This window comes from Cyprinus carpio, chromosome A22 (genome assembly GCF_018340385.1).
Source record: "Cyprinus carpio isolate SPL01 chromosome A22, ASM1834038v1, whole genome shotgun sequence".
Taxonomy (NCBI): Eukaryota; Metazoa; Chordata; class Actinopteri; order Cypriniformes; family Cyprinidae; genus Cyprinus; species Cyprinus carpio.
This window is the reverse complement of record NC_056593.1, coordinates 2,795,001-2,810,087: the sequence shown is the minus strand read 5'-3', so window position 1 is coordinate 2,810,087 and position 15,087 is coordinate 2,795,001. Positions and strand designations below refer to the sequence as shown.

The 15,087-nt window shown below is 38.0% G+C and overlaps 1 protein-coding gene across 1 annotated transcript; it reads right to left on the bottom strand.

The window, feature by feature from the left end:
* Nucleotides 1–990: 990 nt before the first annotated feature.
* Nucleotides 991–13,292, bottom strand: LOC109097925 (ceramide synthase 1-like). The gene is made up of 7 exons (XM_042711679.1): nt 12,281–13,292; nt 6,912–7,071; nt 6,063–6,243; nt 5,729–5,890; nt 5,116–5,263; nt 4,600–4,724; nt 991–3,985 (listed from the first exon to the last, which is right to left on the bottom strand). The coding sequence occupies exons 1-7, from the start codon at nt 12,542–12,544 to the stop codon at nt 3,943–3,945; spliced, it is 1,083 nt and encodes a 360-aa protein (XP_042567613.1). The 5' UTR covers nt 12,545–13,292; the 3' UTR covers nt 991–3,942.
* Between the last annotated feature and the right edge of the window lie 1,795 nt (nt 13,293–15,087).

Sequence of the window (15,087 nt, the reverse complement as noted above, 5' to 3'; positions counted from 1 at the left end):
AAAAGTTTGGGATCAGTAAGACTTGTAATGTTTTTTAAAGAAATCTCTTCTGCTCATCAAGGCTGCATTTATTTGATCAAAAATGCAAAAAAAAAACTGTAATCTTGCAAAATGTTATTACAATATAAAATAATGGTTTCTATTTTTAATCTCCTTTAAAATATAATTTATATCTGTGATTCAAAGCTGAATTTCCATCATCATGACTCCAGTATAAAGTGTCACATGATCCTTCAGAAATCATTCCAATATGCTGATTTATTATTAAAATTATCAATGTTGGCAACAGTTGTACTGCCAAATATTTTTTTGGAAACTACGATACTTTTTCAGGATTCTTTGATGAATAAAAAGTTAAAAAGAACAGCATTTATTCAAAATAGAAAATTTTTCTAACAATATAAATCTTTTTTATCACGTCTTATCAATTTAACACATCCTTACTGAATGAAAGTTTTAATTTCTTTCAAAAAAAATAAATAATAAAAATTTACTGACCCCCAAACTTTTAAATGGTAGTGTATATTGTTAAAAAAAGATTTCTATTTTAAATAAATGCTGTTCTTTTTAACTTTTTATTCATGAAAGAATCCTGAAAAAAAGTATCACAGATTCCAAAAAAATATTTGGCTGTTGCCAACATTGATAATTCTAATAATAAATCAGCATATTAGAATGATTTCTGAAGGATCATGATGCTGGAAATTCAGCTTTGCATCACAGATATAAATTATATATTAAAGGATATAAAAATAGAAACCATTATTTTATATTCTAATAACATTTTGCAAGATTACAGATTTATTTATTTTTTTTGCATTTTTGATCAAATAAATGCAGCCTTGATGAGCAGAAGAGACTTCTTTAAAAAACATTACTGATCTTTACTGAAAAGTCTTACTGATCCCAAACTTTTGAACGGAAGTGTGTGTATGTATATATATATATATATGAAGTCAATGGAGTGATATATATATATATATATATATATATATATAAACACAAATATATATATATATATATGAAGTCAATGGAGTGTATGGTGGCGTTTAACGGTTATTGCTAATTGGTAACCCGAATTATAACTCCAAACAAACTCTGAAAATGTTTCGCAGAATGAGGGTCATCATCTAACCACAACGGCATTTAACTACAACGTTTTTCTTCAGTGATTTGACATGACGGGGAAAAATAACTGAAGCCTAGAAACTAACGGCTGCTTTATAAACAATGGACGTGTACATAGAAAACAGCATCAGCGGTATGCGTTGCGTTAAGGAGTATTTCACGCAAAAACAAAACATCCAAAATCATAAGCGGCTAGCTCTTAGCTCAAGCTAGCATCACGAACGGAAGACGTGACCAAAGAGCGCGACGCACAGACCTCGTCAGCATTTGTGCGCGAAGATTACGAGCTTTATCCACAACGGAACTTTTGATACAGTAGGCAAATCAACGATTCAAGTATTGCGATAGTTTTGGAGTAATCAATACGTCACGCGAGATAATATCAGTTCCATTTGGTCTTTTGTCGTAAGATTTCTTAATACAGCATATTCTCAAATAGCATGCGTTCCTGAATACAACATCTGCATAAATACTTTGATTATTTTGAGTCGGTAGCAAAAAAATGTCGGACTGAATAATCATCCACTACCAATTATAAGTTCTCGATCTATATTTTTGTAAAATAAACACGATATAGCGTCTGTAACAATTTAGCCAATCAGAAGCTAGCTTTAGATCGCGCCATTACAGCAACGGTTGCTAGCGGGGGAAAAATAACGACGGAAGGAATGCAAGCAGTATTATTGTAATCCTAACATTGAAAGTGATAACTCCTGTACATTCAAACACGGTTATACTGTACAAACACGATTTTGATTGATGCAGGTCAGGCTGATTTGTGGTTGTAACCCTGAATAGGGTGCAAGTTAGTTGGATAACTTAAACTTAGTAGTACTAAACAAGACAGTTGATGTACTAGAACAGAGGTTCTCAACTGGTTTTGAGGTACTGATCAACAGGATACTGATTTTTATGTATTGTACAGTATTATGTATTGTACTTTTTTGTTGTTGTTGTTTTTAAATTCCTTAAAATTGAAAAGTGTTAATATTATCATGGACTACTAATGGTGCGTTCACACCAGATGCAAATGAAGCGTTAAGCGCGAGTGATTTACATGTTAAGTCAATGCAAAGACGCGAATAGACATCCTGCGGCGCAAAAGACGCGGCGCGAATTGAGCGTTTCGGGCGTTTTGACGAGCATAACGCGTGATTCGCACGAGTTGAAAAATCTGAACTTTGGCGAAAATTCGCACCGCGTTAACCAATCAGGAGCTTGCTCTAGTAGTGATGTGATTATGACTAGCGGAGGCAGAAATCCGAAACAACAATGGAGGACAAAATCATCGTCGCTGTATGTGGATACCCGGAGCTGTACGATACATCTTTGTACTTTTATAGAAACCGTGACTCCATTTATCATTTGAAAACTATAACAATCTAAACTTGAACAAAAAACACCACCGCCTCCTTTAGTTTTCATTTAAACATATTAAATAGCCGCAGAAACGTAGTTCAGGGAAATGTGAAGGCCATACAGCCTGCATTTCAATGAAACGAAATATCAAACAGTATTGCCTCTTTTTATTTTTATTTTCATTTTAACATATTAATAGATTAATTGAATTAAGACCAAAGATTACCTGTTAGATTTACCCAAAACATATTATATTTTATGTTTAACCACTAAAGAGACATCAGAGCCAGCGGCAAATGTCAGAAGGACTAGCCGCGGTGAGACTGCTCTCATCGGTAACATGAGCTCTGAGCTCCCGCTGATCGCGTGGAGCTGATCGTCTCCGAAACCAGCGAAACACATTTTTAAATAGGCGCTGTCTTTATAAATAAACCGCATATTTGAGTTTAAAACAACTACATTCTCGCCTGAAATACTTTTAAAACTACATTTCATGACACTATAACAGTACTATTTTGAAAATTATCCGAATAAATGGTGGTTGAAATCACAATGCTGCTTGAACTCAACTGGCAGAAGCCCCTCCCATGACGCGAATTCACATCTGTTGTGAAGTGAATTTCACGCACGAATGAAGCAAATAAACTCAAAATGTTCAAGCATCCAACTACGCACGAATAGCGCGATTTATTCGCGCAAGTCACGTCTGGTGTGAACGCACAGTTAAGCCCACACTGTGAAAGTGATGGATGAACATGAATTTGTGCCAAAATACTGATGAGTGATTGGACGCACAGCCTCCCTTTTGATGCAAACAACAAAAGATATGGTAAGAATTGGTTTTGTTTCACTCCCCTATGTGTGATTACGTAGTTAATTGCATTTTATAATTTGCATTAGCATTATACGCTTTTAAATGTTCCTTTTCCTGTTTTTCAGATCAGACCTTCTATCTGAGAACCACTCGACTAGTACTCACTACACAAGTTACGTATTGACCAGTTTTTAATTCTTTCACTCGTGGAATGAAAACAGATACATCAGAAAGACAAAAACAGTGGCCTAAAAAAAAAAAAAAACTGGTCTAAGATTACGACCACAAAACCTGGTTGTCATGGTTTCCGCTGTTCTCCAAAATGCATGGGTTTGTTTCTCACTGGCTGAGATATCTTAGGCACTCCAACCGTATGTTCCTAATTATTAGTGAAAGGTCACTCATTTGACTTAAAAATAAAAAATAATACACACGAGAGATAACAATCACAGTGCTATGCTTACAATTATAACAACAGTGATTAAAAAAAAAAACAATAGAGATAAAACACAAATGATGGTCGATATTGTTTCTTCTTATAACTGTCCAAGCACCTTGGCGTTCTGAGATTACAATCAAACCAGGATTTATAAGTATCTTGCAGTCATCGTTAAGTGCCCGCAGGTGGCAGCACCTAGACATTATAGATGTTTCTTCTTGTTGATCCCGTTCTGCACGTGTTTCCTAAGAGGAAGGAAGAGATGTAAAAAGCACCTTGTCAGGCTAGGAGGAGGTGATTGCAGGATGCATGTGGCATGGTTGGATATCACTTCAAGGTCTGAGAGATAAGGACAGGGCTAATGCCGTGAGCCTAGTCACATATACATGCGACGGCACTTTCATCTAATCTCCACGTCTCACAGATCAGGTTGAAACTGACTATCACACACAGTGATCTCTGACTGTGTTACCCTAAAACTTAAGCTATTTCTGCCAAACTCTAAGAAACGGGGCCCAGATTAAGTTGAAATCAAGTGTCTAATATAGCTTTGTTTTTTATTCTCTTCTGGTCTAGTTGGGATTATATTTTAGTAAAGCAAAACTGCATTTTCAAAGAAAATTAACATTATCTTGCCTTCAGGTCATGTTGGAATGAGCACATTTATAGGTTAAGTACATGTATACACCACCGCAATAAATACCAGTAGGAATAGGCAAAAACATTTCGGTTCACTCAAGGTAGTTGATACAGCTCTCAGTTCTGCCTGAACTGCTAGTTGACCACACGACTTCCTCTTCGTAACATGCACATACTGTAAACCTGCGCTAACCACAGACTGCTGCATTTCTTTGCTTACCCTTCAGTAGACATCTGATCATTAGTGTCTTTTTTCTCCTTTAGTTCATCATCCTCGTACTCCCGGACGTCATTTACCTCCGTCATCTGGCCCGTCAGGACCTTCACCACGAACAGTACAATGAACTGCAAAGAGGAACAAAAGTGTCTGACATTTATAGAGACATTTCATAGCAATAGCACCTGAGAAATGCAACTTGAACAGGTTAAATGGTGGTAGTTAATTGGTTTCCAAGCCAGTTATATGAACTGGCTTTAAGTTACAGTTAAAGCCAGGTTAGTGTGCACTGTTCATGTTGTACAGTGTACACCAAGACACTTTGGATAAAGTGTGCTAGATATCTAGCTAACATGATCTGATACTACTGATTTCAGGACAGTATAATTACACATTCGGGGCCTATTTGACTTGATAGCTCACAGTGGATTCACTGAAAGGCTCAAACCAGCAACCATCGGGTTACTAACCCTGAGCTACACTACACTGCTGTTGTGTTCTTAAACCACCCATTCTTACCAGGAACCAGTAGATATTCATGAGGAGCAGGGCAAACAAGAGTGTGTTGAAGAAAAAATAGAAAGGGATTCCGGGAACCGACTGGATGCTGGTGACACAGGAGGCCCACAGAACCTTGAGGGGGAACCAGTACAAACGGAACCAAAACCTGCACAAATAACAAGAACAAACTAGCTCACATGTCACAAGGCTTCTGCAACAACAACAACAACAAAAAATCCATTACAAAGTATTATTGTTACATGTACAAGGGATACTGTAGAGCAGGGGTGGGAAATTCTGGCCTTTGAAGGCCAGTGTCCTGCAGAGTTTACCTCCAGCCCTAATCAAACTGTAATGTCTAATTCTAAATTAAGTGTACCCAATCCTGCTTCTACAGATCTACCCTGCTCCAGAGCTGAGATTCATAAATTATTACAAGTTTTGTCAGATGAAAGTAGTGGATTGAGCAAACCCATCCCTAAAATTTTAGGCCAATGATCAGTTGATGGGAATGTTGTTCCAAGACCAAAAAGGATGTGTGCCTAATTCTGCAAATCACTTTTAGGCTACCATAGCGTTTCCATAATCCATAAGAAAACTTCTGGTTTCTTGAACAACGAGCAAACCTCACCATGTGATGCTAAAACTAATGGCCCCCATGTTGGACAGAACGTCATTGATGAGGTACTCTTTCCCTCCCCGTGTCTTGAAGTAAACGTTGAGCTTGGTGAACTCCAACTGAACGTCGTTGATGTCATGAAGAAAGAGGACGAGAATGCCGATGTTGTGGTATCTGAGGATGATATGAACAATGAGTGGTTTATTAACTGTGTTTTTTTTTAGTGGCACATAATTTGAGTTGATTTTTTGTAAGTTATTATTGTTGTAACTAGAACTAGAACTTCAAACCCCCATTTCGACAGGCTGTTGGATAACTGCTTGAACCTAGTCTAAATTTGCCTGACCTGAAGGCATAGGAGAATGTGATCAGGGCCAGAGTGATGAAGTGATGCACCACCATCACAAGGGAGTCCTTCCTCCAGGCGTCCATGTAGATGGTGGCATATATGGAGTGGCCGTAGAAGCTGCCCTGGATTAGGTAAGCTATTGTGATATCAGTGGGAACCGACATCCCACTCTTCCAGTCTAAACCAAGAAAGAGAGAACAAACAAGTGAAACTGAGTTCTCCAAGTGAACTCCGCAACCATAAAAAGAACAACACTAGATGCTAATGACCTTGACTTTCAAGAATTTGAACACTGGCCTCATAAAACAGATGGTTTATACTGATACAGTAGAGATTAAAGTTGTTTTATGTTGCTGTCGAGGAGCATTCACACTATCAGTGATAAGATCCCATTCATTTTCAATGACAGTTGACGGTTTCCGGCAACAACAGTCATCTTTGGTAATGTGACAAACTTGCAAATTAGCCATGACATGATACAGCGACAACCAATGGGAGCGTAAATAGTGATCAGTGGCCGAAGTAAATGGTGCTTAATTGTGTTGATAAGGAGTGTTAACAGATAATAGCAACTTGTGACCTTTAATGTTTGTTCATGAGATCTTTAGTCATTAAACATTTTCCTCAAGGTTTGTAACTCCTTTGTAAACGTGTAAACCTTTACAAGTTTTGTTAGACTTCCAATGATTATTAAGTATATTTATACCATTTAAATGTAGCATGCAAAATGTTTACTAAACAACTCAAATCATTGTAAGAAATCAAGAGTTGAGCTATACAGACCTGACAGGGTTGAATAAAATTATTATTTACAAAAACAGGACATGCGTCGGGTATGATGCTTACCGTAAAACACAGATGGGGGGTTTTGAAAGAAGGAATAGCTAGTGAAAAACAAAAGGTAGGTGCTGTATGACCATGACATTGTGTAGAAGACCAGCTTCCACGCACTCTCTGGCATCTTCGAGACATCTTTTGGTTGGATACAACACCACTGTGCAAAAGGCTGTGAAAGACAAGAGGAAAGAATGAAATTACAGCGCTAGCACTTGAATAGCAAGTGTTCATTCGTCAACAAAGAAGACTTCTAGCAACCAAATTGCAGAGGACAAATAATGTTACACAATGCTACCAGGTAAAATGACCATGCTGCAACTTTGACTATATATATATATATATATATATATATATATATATATATATATATATATATATATATATATATATGCATGCATTTAATTTGCTTGAAAGTGAATGCTAACATTTACTTTGTATTTCTCCCCAGGTGCTACAATATTAGTGTGATGTCATGGAACCACAAAAGTGCAAAGTCAGTTGCCAAATGTCTTTCAAGTTCATTTAAATAGACCATAAATTCTTTCTATACATTCACATGAAACAAAACAAGAAATAGTTAAGAGTCTTTGTGATTTTCTAAAGTAGGATGAGTTATAAAAAGGCCACTATGATTAGCTCACGACATTGGATGACTCACGACATTGGATGACTCACATAACCCACTGACGATAACAGCCTCAAGTTAAAGTAGTACCTTTACTAAACTTGGGTGTTTTGTTAATGGTTTTGTGTGTGTGTGTGTGTGTGTGTGTGTGTGTGTGTGTGTACTGACATGCCTTCACCTGATCTCTCCTGTGACAGACTATCCTGCATGTGACTGTGACAAAAGCAGAATGTCACAGTAACCGAAGATGCGGTTAAAAGCTTGTCTTAATCATTTATCTATTCATGATCACCACCTTTACTTGCCGTTACCTGATCTGCACTCTCCCTTGTGCTCAAGACAATCAAAGAAAGTAGGCATATACTGTATGTTGACATTGTGTGGCCCCACTCTTGAGTATTTAGGTCTCATGGTTGCTTCTGATTGGCCATAAGGCAATGTGGCGCACACTGCAGGATTCTGCTCTCCGCCTCCACCCGCTGGGGTTATTTATAGAGGCCAGCTGTCACCAAAATCCCCCACCCACCTTCGTCTATCACTGCCTCTAGCTGAGGCCCGAGGTTCAGGCTGACTGCTGCCTGATGGTGATGGTGGCTGCGGCATGGCGGATGACTGCAGCTTATGGTTGTGATAAACAGCACAATCCTTTCTGAGCTGAGCAGCCTGATATTGCTCTGTGGTCTAATGGCCACTAATTAGTAAAAGAGAGATTTCAAGCCGGTCCCGAAAGACAACCACAAATGAGATCTCTTTAATATTCCATTTGCTTGCTCTAGAAGTTCAATGAAGACGTTCAATGCTTCTCGGATTGACTGATTTCTTCTAGTAAAATGCTTAGAAGAGATTTCAACTGTTTTTAGAGTATGCTTGGATTTGCCAAGAAAAAGTGTGATCTTCAATATGATTCAGTATGACCGTTTTATTGGTTATTTTAGCTATGCTATCCACATCAGTTTCATAGATCTGTTCTCTTACTCTGTGTATTATTTGTGTCTCGTCTTTTCTCCTTAGAAATCGTTGACGAAACTTAATGAATAACATGCGTTCCCCAAAAAGGCTCTTGAGGTTTGGAAAACCACCCTCTGAGCAGAAGAAATTGCCTCTGGGAAAGCGGTCTTGTTACGGAAGACATTGCAACCCATATTAGGCCGCCAACAACTTCTCGCTCTCCCAGCACATGAATGGCAAGCAGAAGCAAGGGTTGAACTGAACCCAGCCGGAACCTGCTGACTGAATGTGACTAAAACACATTTTGTTTTGGGGTCTTTTACAAGTGCCGACCTATTGGCTAATCCTGCAGTTTCCATGGCAACTGTTTTGAGGATAGCAGGTGGTTTTGTACAATACATAAAAGACAAATGACAACAACAAAATGGAAAAGAACAAACCTATCTCAGACATATATAATTATTGTCATTATTAACTCATCCTCGTGCCTTTCTTAACCAATACTTTTCCTTTAAAGTTTTTTTGAATCTTCATGCAACTTCTCAGGATTACTTTTGTCAAATGTGGTCACTCACTTGTATGAAAGTCAAGAATGAATATGCTTCTACTAATGTGCTCCATAAAGGTTGAAAACAACATAAGGGTGAGTAAATCATGATGATTTTCATTTTTGAGTGGAAAGAGACACTCACTTGCGTTATGAGAGTGCCAAAACATAAACAGATCAGATCGGAAAGAGATCCGGTCAATAAAACCCAGGGCCAGATGGAGCCACAGAGCCTCATCTTATACTCATTTGCGCCTCTAACACCCTTCTCTTTGCTTTCTGTTGGGGTTGGGTTTTATATTTACTTAAGCGTTGACTGTTCTTGGAATTACTAGTTTATTTTCTGTCATCATTTCGGGTAAAAATTATGCATCTGATCAAGAGATCAGAGTACACTTAACAGGGCGGCACAAAGAGGAAGGAAGGGTCCAGACATTTTTAGATCCCTATTGATAATGCCATGCAATTTTCACATGCAATTTTCGCACCAAACACATATTGTAAAAACAGCAATACAAGCATTTTGAACAGCGCAGTTTATCATAATTTAACAAGTGCTTTAATTGCCTTTCAGGGATGTTACTTTGCTTGGTCATCAACCATAAGTACTATTTTGTGTCGATTTCAAATTCTAGAAGTTGGCATATCAGTAGACGTATACATAATTGATTACTTAGAAATGTATTGACAATCTTTTAACAGGTAAGTAAATTAAAGATAAGTGCACCTGCTGCTGTCATAATCATGTTTGCGCAGCAGGTGTTACGAATGTAAATCGTTCAAACACATCTGTAACATGACTATCTGAAAAGCTGATTATCTCTCTCTGTATGAACTGCTGTTAACACACAGAACTCAAAGGTTAGTGCCTGCCGAATCCACAGCGTGACATGATATTTCTTTGGCAGCTCTTCAGACAGCTGAACAAGATCTTGTTGTGTATTTTGATTTTAGTGGAGTGAGTACTGAAAATATCCTCTGGTCCAGTGACTAGTGATCACCACAGTCTCATTGAAGGTCAAAACAGCATGCGTCCGGTCTCCCAGCACACACACAGTTTACAGTACTGGCCAGATGGCCTTGTGCTAGTCATCCATCCAGTCTGAGAACGTGAAAGTGCAAGGGAACTTAAAAAATGAATGGGCCTCATTAGCACTAAGAGCTCATGCCATAAGTTGTTTATTAGGCAACATGGAGATTTGTTTAAAAAGCAGGCAGAAAGATCATGTTACGTACTGCACGCATGTGTTAGTGAGTGCAGGACATAGTCCACAAAACACTTTAAAAACTGCAGACTGTGTCAGAAATTATCTCCCAAGACAATCTTGTGGCCAAAGTACAGTATACTAAAACTGCAGTAGTGAGTTCAGACAGGCAAAAAAAAAAGGGCTCCATATGACTTGTACATTATATTTTATGATTTCTGAAATCATATGATAGCTGAGAGTAACTAACAGACCCATATTTAAGTCATTAATCACTGAAAACCTTAACATCCAACACAGCAATCCTTGGCACATTTCATGAATCACTCCAGAGTCAAATCTTTTCAATGAATCAGTTCATCCAGTTACTTTACAAAGTTATCTGGTTTTCAGGTTCAACTCACTGACTCAGTAATTCCAGGGGTGGAAAGTTCCCTATCTAAAAACCAGCATATGCTGTTTAGGTATGTTTCGAAGCATGGCAGCTGGTTTAAACTGGTCCTGAGCAGGAGCTAGTTGCATATGACCGGCTCATGTCCAGCTTAAACCAACTGCCATGCATAACATACCTAACCAGCATATGCTGGTTTTTCGACAGGGAACTTTCGAAACTTTCAGAATATTCTGGTTATTTCAACAGGGTTCACTGGAGGGGAAGATTATCAGTAAATAATCTGTTCCTCATTTAAACCTATCCTATTAGTTTGCAATAAAAAACACACACAGGTTCTATGTGGGTGAACTATTCCTTAAAGAAGCCAGTACCAGTACACCAGAATCCCATTTGGTTCCTATTGATTGATAAGAGTTTTTGCATGCAGTTAGCAAGCAATGTTTTTATCATATGTTTGTGTTGTGTAGAAGGGGACACCCTCTTTCATGGAGAGGGATATTTTAGCAAAGAAGCAAAAGTTATTCGACGCCTGATACACTGATAAGCGACTAACGGTCTGTAAGGGACGAATGCTTAAGCCACCCCTGTTTTTAAAAACAAACTACAGTGCTGCAGCTCTTTCTCCTCTCTGTCTTTTACTTGAGGGTTACAAACCAGATAAGGTCCTGACACTTCACATATTTCTGTAGAAACATCACGCCAGCTGCCCCATGCCATCCGTCGGGGTTTCTCAATGCACTGAGAGAAAAGAATTTACAGAAGAGGGGATAAACCGCAGACAGAATCAAGGCGGTTTTGATCCCGATAATTGCAGCACATGCATGTGGTGAGTCTTAAACGCACATGAAAAGCATGTTTCCGCCCCATACGTTTCAGGACAGGAAGTGAAACTGACATTTGCATACATCAGCTAGCCCTAAAATAAGAATCAAATGCAAAAGGTGGGGATATCATAATCCCAGACAGGAGGCAAAGTCTCACGTCTTGATGGTAATATGACCTGTTTGCACAGCCATCTTTGTATGTAAAAGATAAAATGCAAAGTAAAAACCTATGTAAAGTAACTCTTGTGCACATTGTAACTTTGCACGGTGAATTTCACTGGCCTGTGAACAGCGAACAAACCCTCTGACGACTTTCTGTTTCAACAGAGGATAAACTACACCACAAACACATTTTACATTTACAGTTGAAGTAACGACTGATGCACGTTCTGCATCAAGTGTCAAGACTTCCGTTAAAGTCTAAATGAGTGGTTTGCTTGTACACAATTTAAGATTACTAACACCAAGTATGGGTATTAGTAGCCTACTAATAATACTTGACATAAAAAACACCACTAGAAACCTCAGAAACACACGTTCGAACATCTAGATGCACAAATGACCTTTAATATACAAATGGTTATGCAACGTCCAATGTTTTGAAACGCTTCAAATATTCATTGAGGGCACCAGTGATGCTTTCAAGACCCAGTGTTTGATACTCATACATTCACAGGCTACTCGAATGAACTTTTCCAATGAGGTTTTTCAATAGCCGATACCGAAAATTTGAAATGTTTAAATAAAATGAACACACTTAGTGCACACAATATAAATAACTGATCGGTCACTACAGTTGCATTTGCATTGATGGTGACTTCTGCAGTATATTCACCTCAAAGACGTACATGGTCAGTCCCCTGCGCACCTTCGTCCACATGACCGCGCACATGAGGAACATAAAGATCTCCATCCAGGATATGTATGCATGATCCAGCAAGGTTTTTCTGGACAGCTCCAGTCCGCACCGGTCTGTACAGTCTCTAAAGGCACTGAACATGACTGAATAAGCTCTGGTGATGAACTCCATGTAGCCAGGCATGATCTCCATCTCCATGCCATCGCTGGAGGAACCATCATCCACGGGATTGGTGTCCATTATATTAGAAATACTACAATTACTGCTATAATAACAAGCCACTTAGTGGGAGAGATTATTTTATATAATATACTGCATATAGGCCTATGCCATGTCAGCCTTTGGGGTGTTAATGGGTTTAGTGTGCCACCATCATTTGCTTAAACAGCCAATAACATGAACCCTTCTCTCTATATAATATTCACTATAACACCTCCCTTACAGTATGGTTACAAAATATGATTCAGCATGCCTGCATTATCTCTCTTATATTCCTGTATTGTAGATTTAAGCTGATGGCTTACAATTTAAGCATTCTGAGCAATCCTGAAACAAAAGGCTCATAAAAACCATAACCAGCCTCTTTATATTCCGCGCATGTGACGTGTGTCCATGTGCCAAAATAGCGCGTCCTCTTCTTTTCGTTATTCAGTTTATATAGCATCTCCTCTGGGTTTCATCTCATGTCGAGAGGTTTAAAGCAGAAATCATCCCACAGTATGTCCATATGTGGGTCGAATATAAAAAACAGGTAACGTTAGAAATAAAAGTCGCCAAATAGACTCAAATGAACCTACGCACAAAATCGCTCAGCATGTAGTATAATACATATTTTATATTCACAGACTCACAACGAGAACAAACAAACAAAAAAAAAAACACAGTGTCTATGAATATGTCTAAAATGTAGCTAAAGTCTCCCGTGAGAGGCGACAGACGCGCCACGCTGCGAACAAGTTGAGGTTGGTGAGCAAAAAAAAAAATCTGCAGAAGATGTCCTTGCGCTCGTGTCAGCCGGTTCTTTTGAACGATTCAGTTGAGTCGATTCGCAACGCGCTTATGAATCACTTGACTGTAGCCATCGCGAGAGATGTGTTTGGATGTGGAAAATGAACGATATGTCGGAAACATAAAAAAAGAATAAACATCGCAATATGTGACTATAGTTTAATCGCGCAGGGCGATTCGAAATGGTGGCATTTGGAAACACCAAATTATATAGTAAGAAACATATTTGTTTGTACAAATTAAGCAATTGCACTGATAAAATGGTTACATTTAACTAAATGTTTATATCTTTATCTACAGAAAACTTATAAATTGTTGCAAGTTGCATCAAATTGTTCGAACAAACCGAATCGCTAAAATGACTCGGATTCTTAACTCAAGCGGCGGCCCGTTATCTTCAGACAGATTACACACACACACACACACACACACACACACACACACACACACACACACACACACACACACACAGAGAGAGAGAGAGAGAGAGAGAGAGAGAGAACAGGAACTCGTTTAAAGTGACAGTAGCATAATTTTAATGTGGATTAGCTGTTGATATGCGTCTCAGAAAAGGGAAGGAAATTCAAAGGTTTTGTTTATTGTGGCTAGCAGGGTTTCAGAATTTCCGTTTTATTCAAGTACATTTCATGTTTACGAGCAAAGATAATGCTTAATGTTATTTTTTTGTAAATGCCCTCTCTGTAACAAATATATAATCACATATATTGACTGTTTAAACCATTGCATTAGATTCCTTTTAGATGAATCAACAATAATCACATGAAGACATTTAGATTTGTACTATATTGCCGGAGGCATATTTTATTATTATTATTATTATTCCCTGATAGTACACGTACATCACAAAGACGTCTATTTGACATCTGCATTACATCTGCGAGACGTATTTTTTAGAGTGTTTGCTCATCCCAATACGTATATAGGACGTTTCCTATTAGATGTCAATCAGACGTTTAGAAGATGTCTCCAAGATGTTTAAGATTTAGAATGTGTGTAAAACGTCTATCAGATGTTTTCCAGATGAAGCGTTTTTTTAACAGACATCTTGCAGAAGTACGTGTACTATCTGGGTTTTTATTATTATTATTATTATTATTATTATTATTACTGGATTTGGCTATTTTAGTCATTTATTATGTGATGACCAACCAAAATGACATTTAAATGAGACGTGTGCTAAAAAAAATGCATGTTGCACGGATTATCCGACTTTGGCAACTTGTGTGTAATTGACCCATAAATTAATTAATTAAATAAAATTCATTAGAAAGCATTAAATAAAAAAGTTTTTATATGTTGCTGGAATTAGTCCCAAACGCAGCAATACAAAGATGTAACACTGGGCGGAGCCATCGGCCTGTGTACAGTAACATCCCATAATTACTGCTGCATTCTTCCATACAGTATATAAACCATATGTGGAAGGTCTGAATAAATTACAAATCATAATAGTAGTATTAAAAAATAAGAAGTTAATGTTGAGAAATGTAATGCATTTGTGTTTACAAAAGAAAATAGAGAAAGAAAATGTTATTCCATTTAGAATAAATATCATTCGTGTGTATTATTAACGCACAAGATTAGGACGCAGGTGTCAGGGCTGTTCGTGTCAGCAGTCTCTGAAGAGGATGTTGTTTGGTGTAAGACTTTCTAGTGTTTATTTACAGCCACCGGATGTTTCTAATGTGCTCCATTTATGAACGGAAAAAAACAGGTCAAAGACATCCGGAGAGGAATGACTGTCTCGTACCTTT

Bases quoted from the DNA above. Each gene is read 5' to 3' on its own strand.
- LOC109097925 (XM_042711679.1), bottom strand. From the start codon at position 12,544: ATGGACACCAATCCCGTGGATGATGGTTCCTCCAGCGATGGCATGGAG. The intron at 5,891-6,062 runs GTCAGGCAAATT...TATCATCCTCAG, and splicing joins ACATTCTCCTATGCCTTCAG to ATACCACAACATCGGCATTC. The intron at 4,725-5,115 runs GTAAGAATGGGT...TCCTCTTTGCAG, and splicing joins TGAATATCTACTGGTTCCTG to TTCATTGTACTGTTCGTGGT.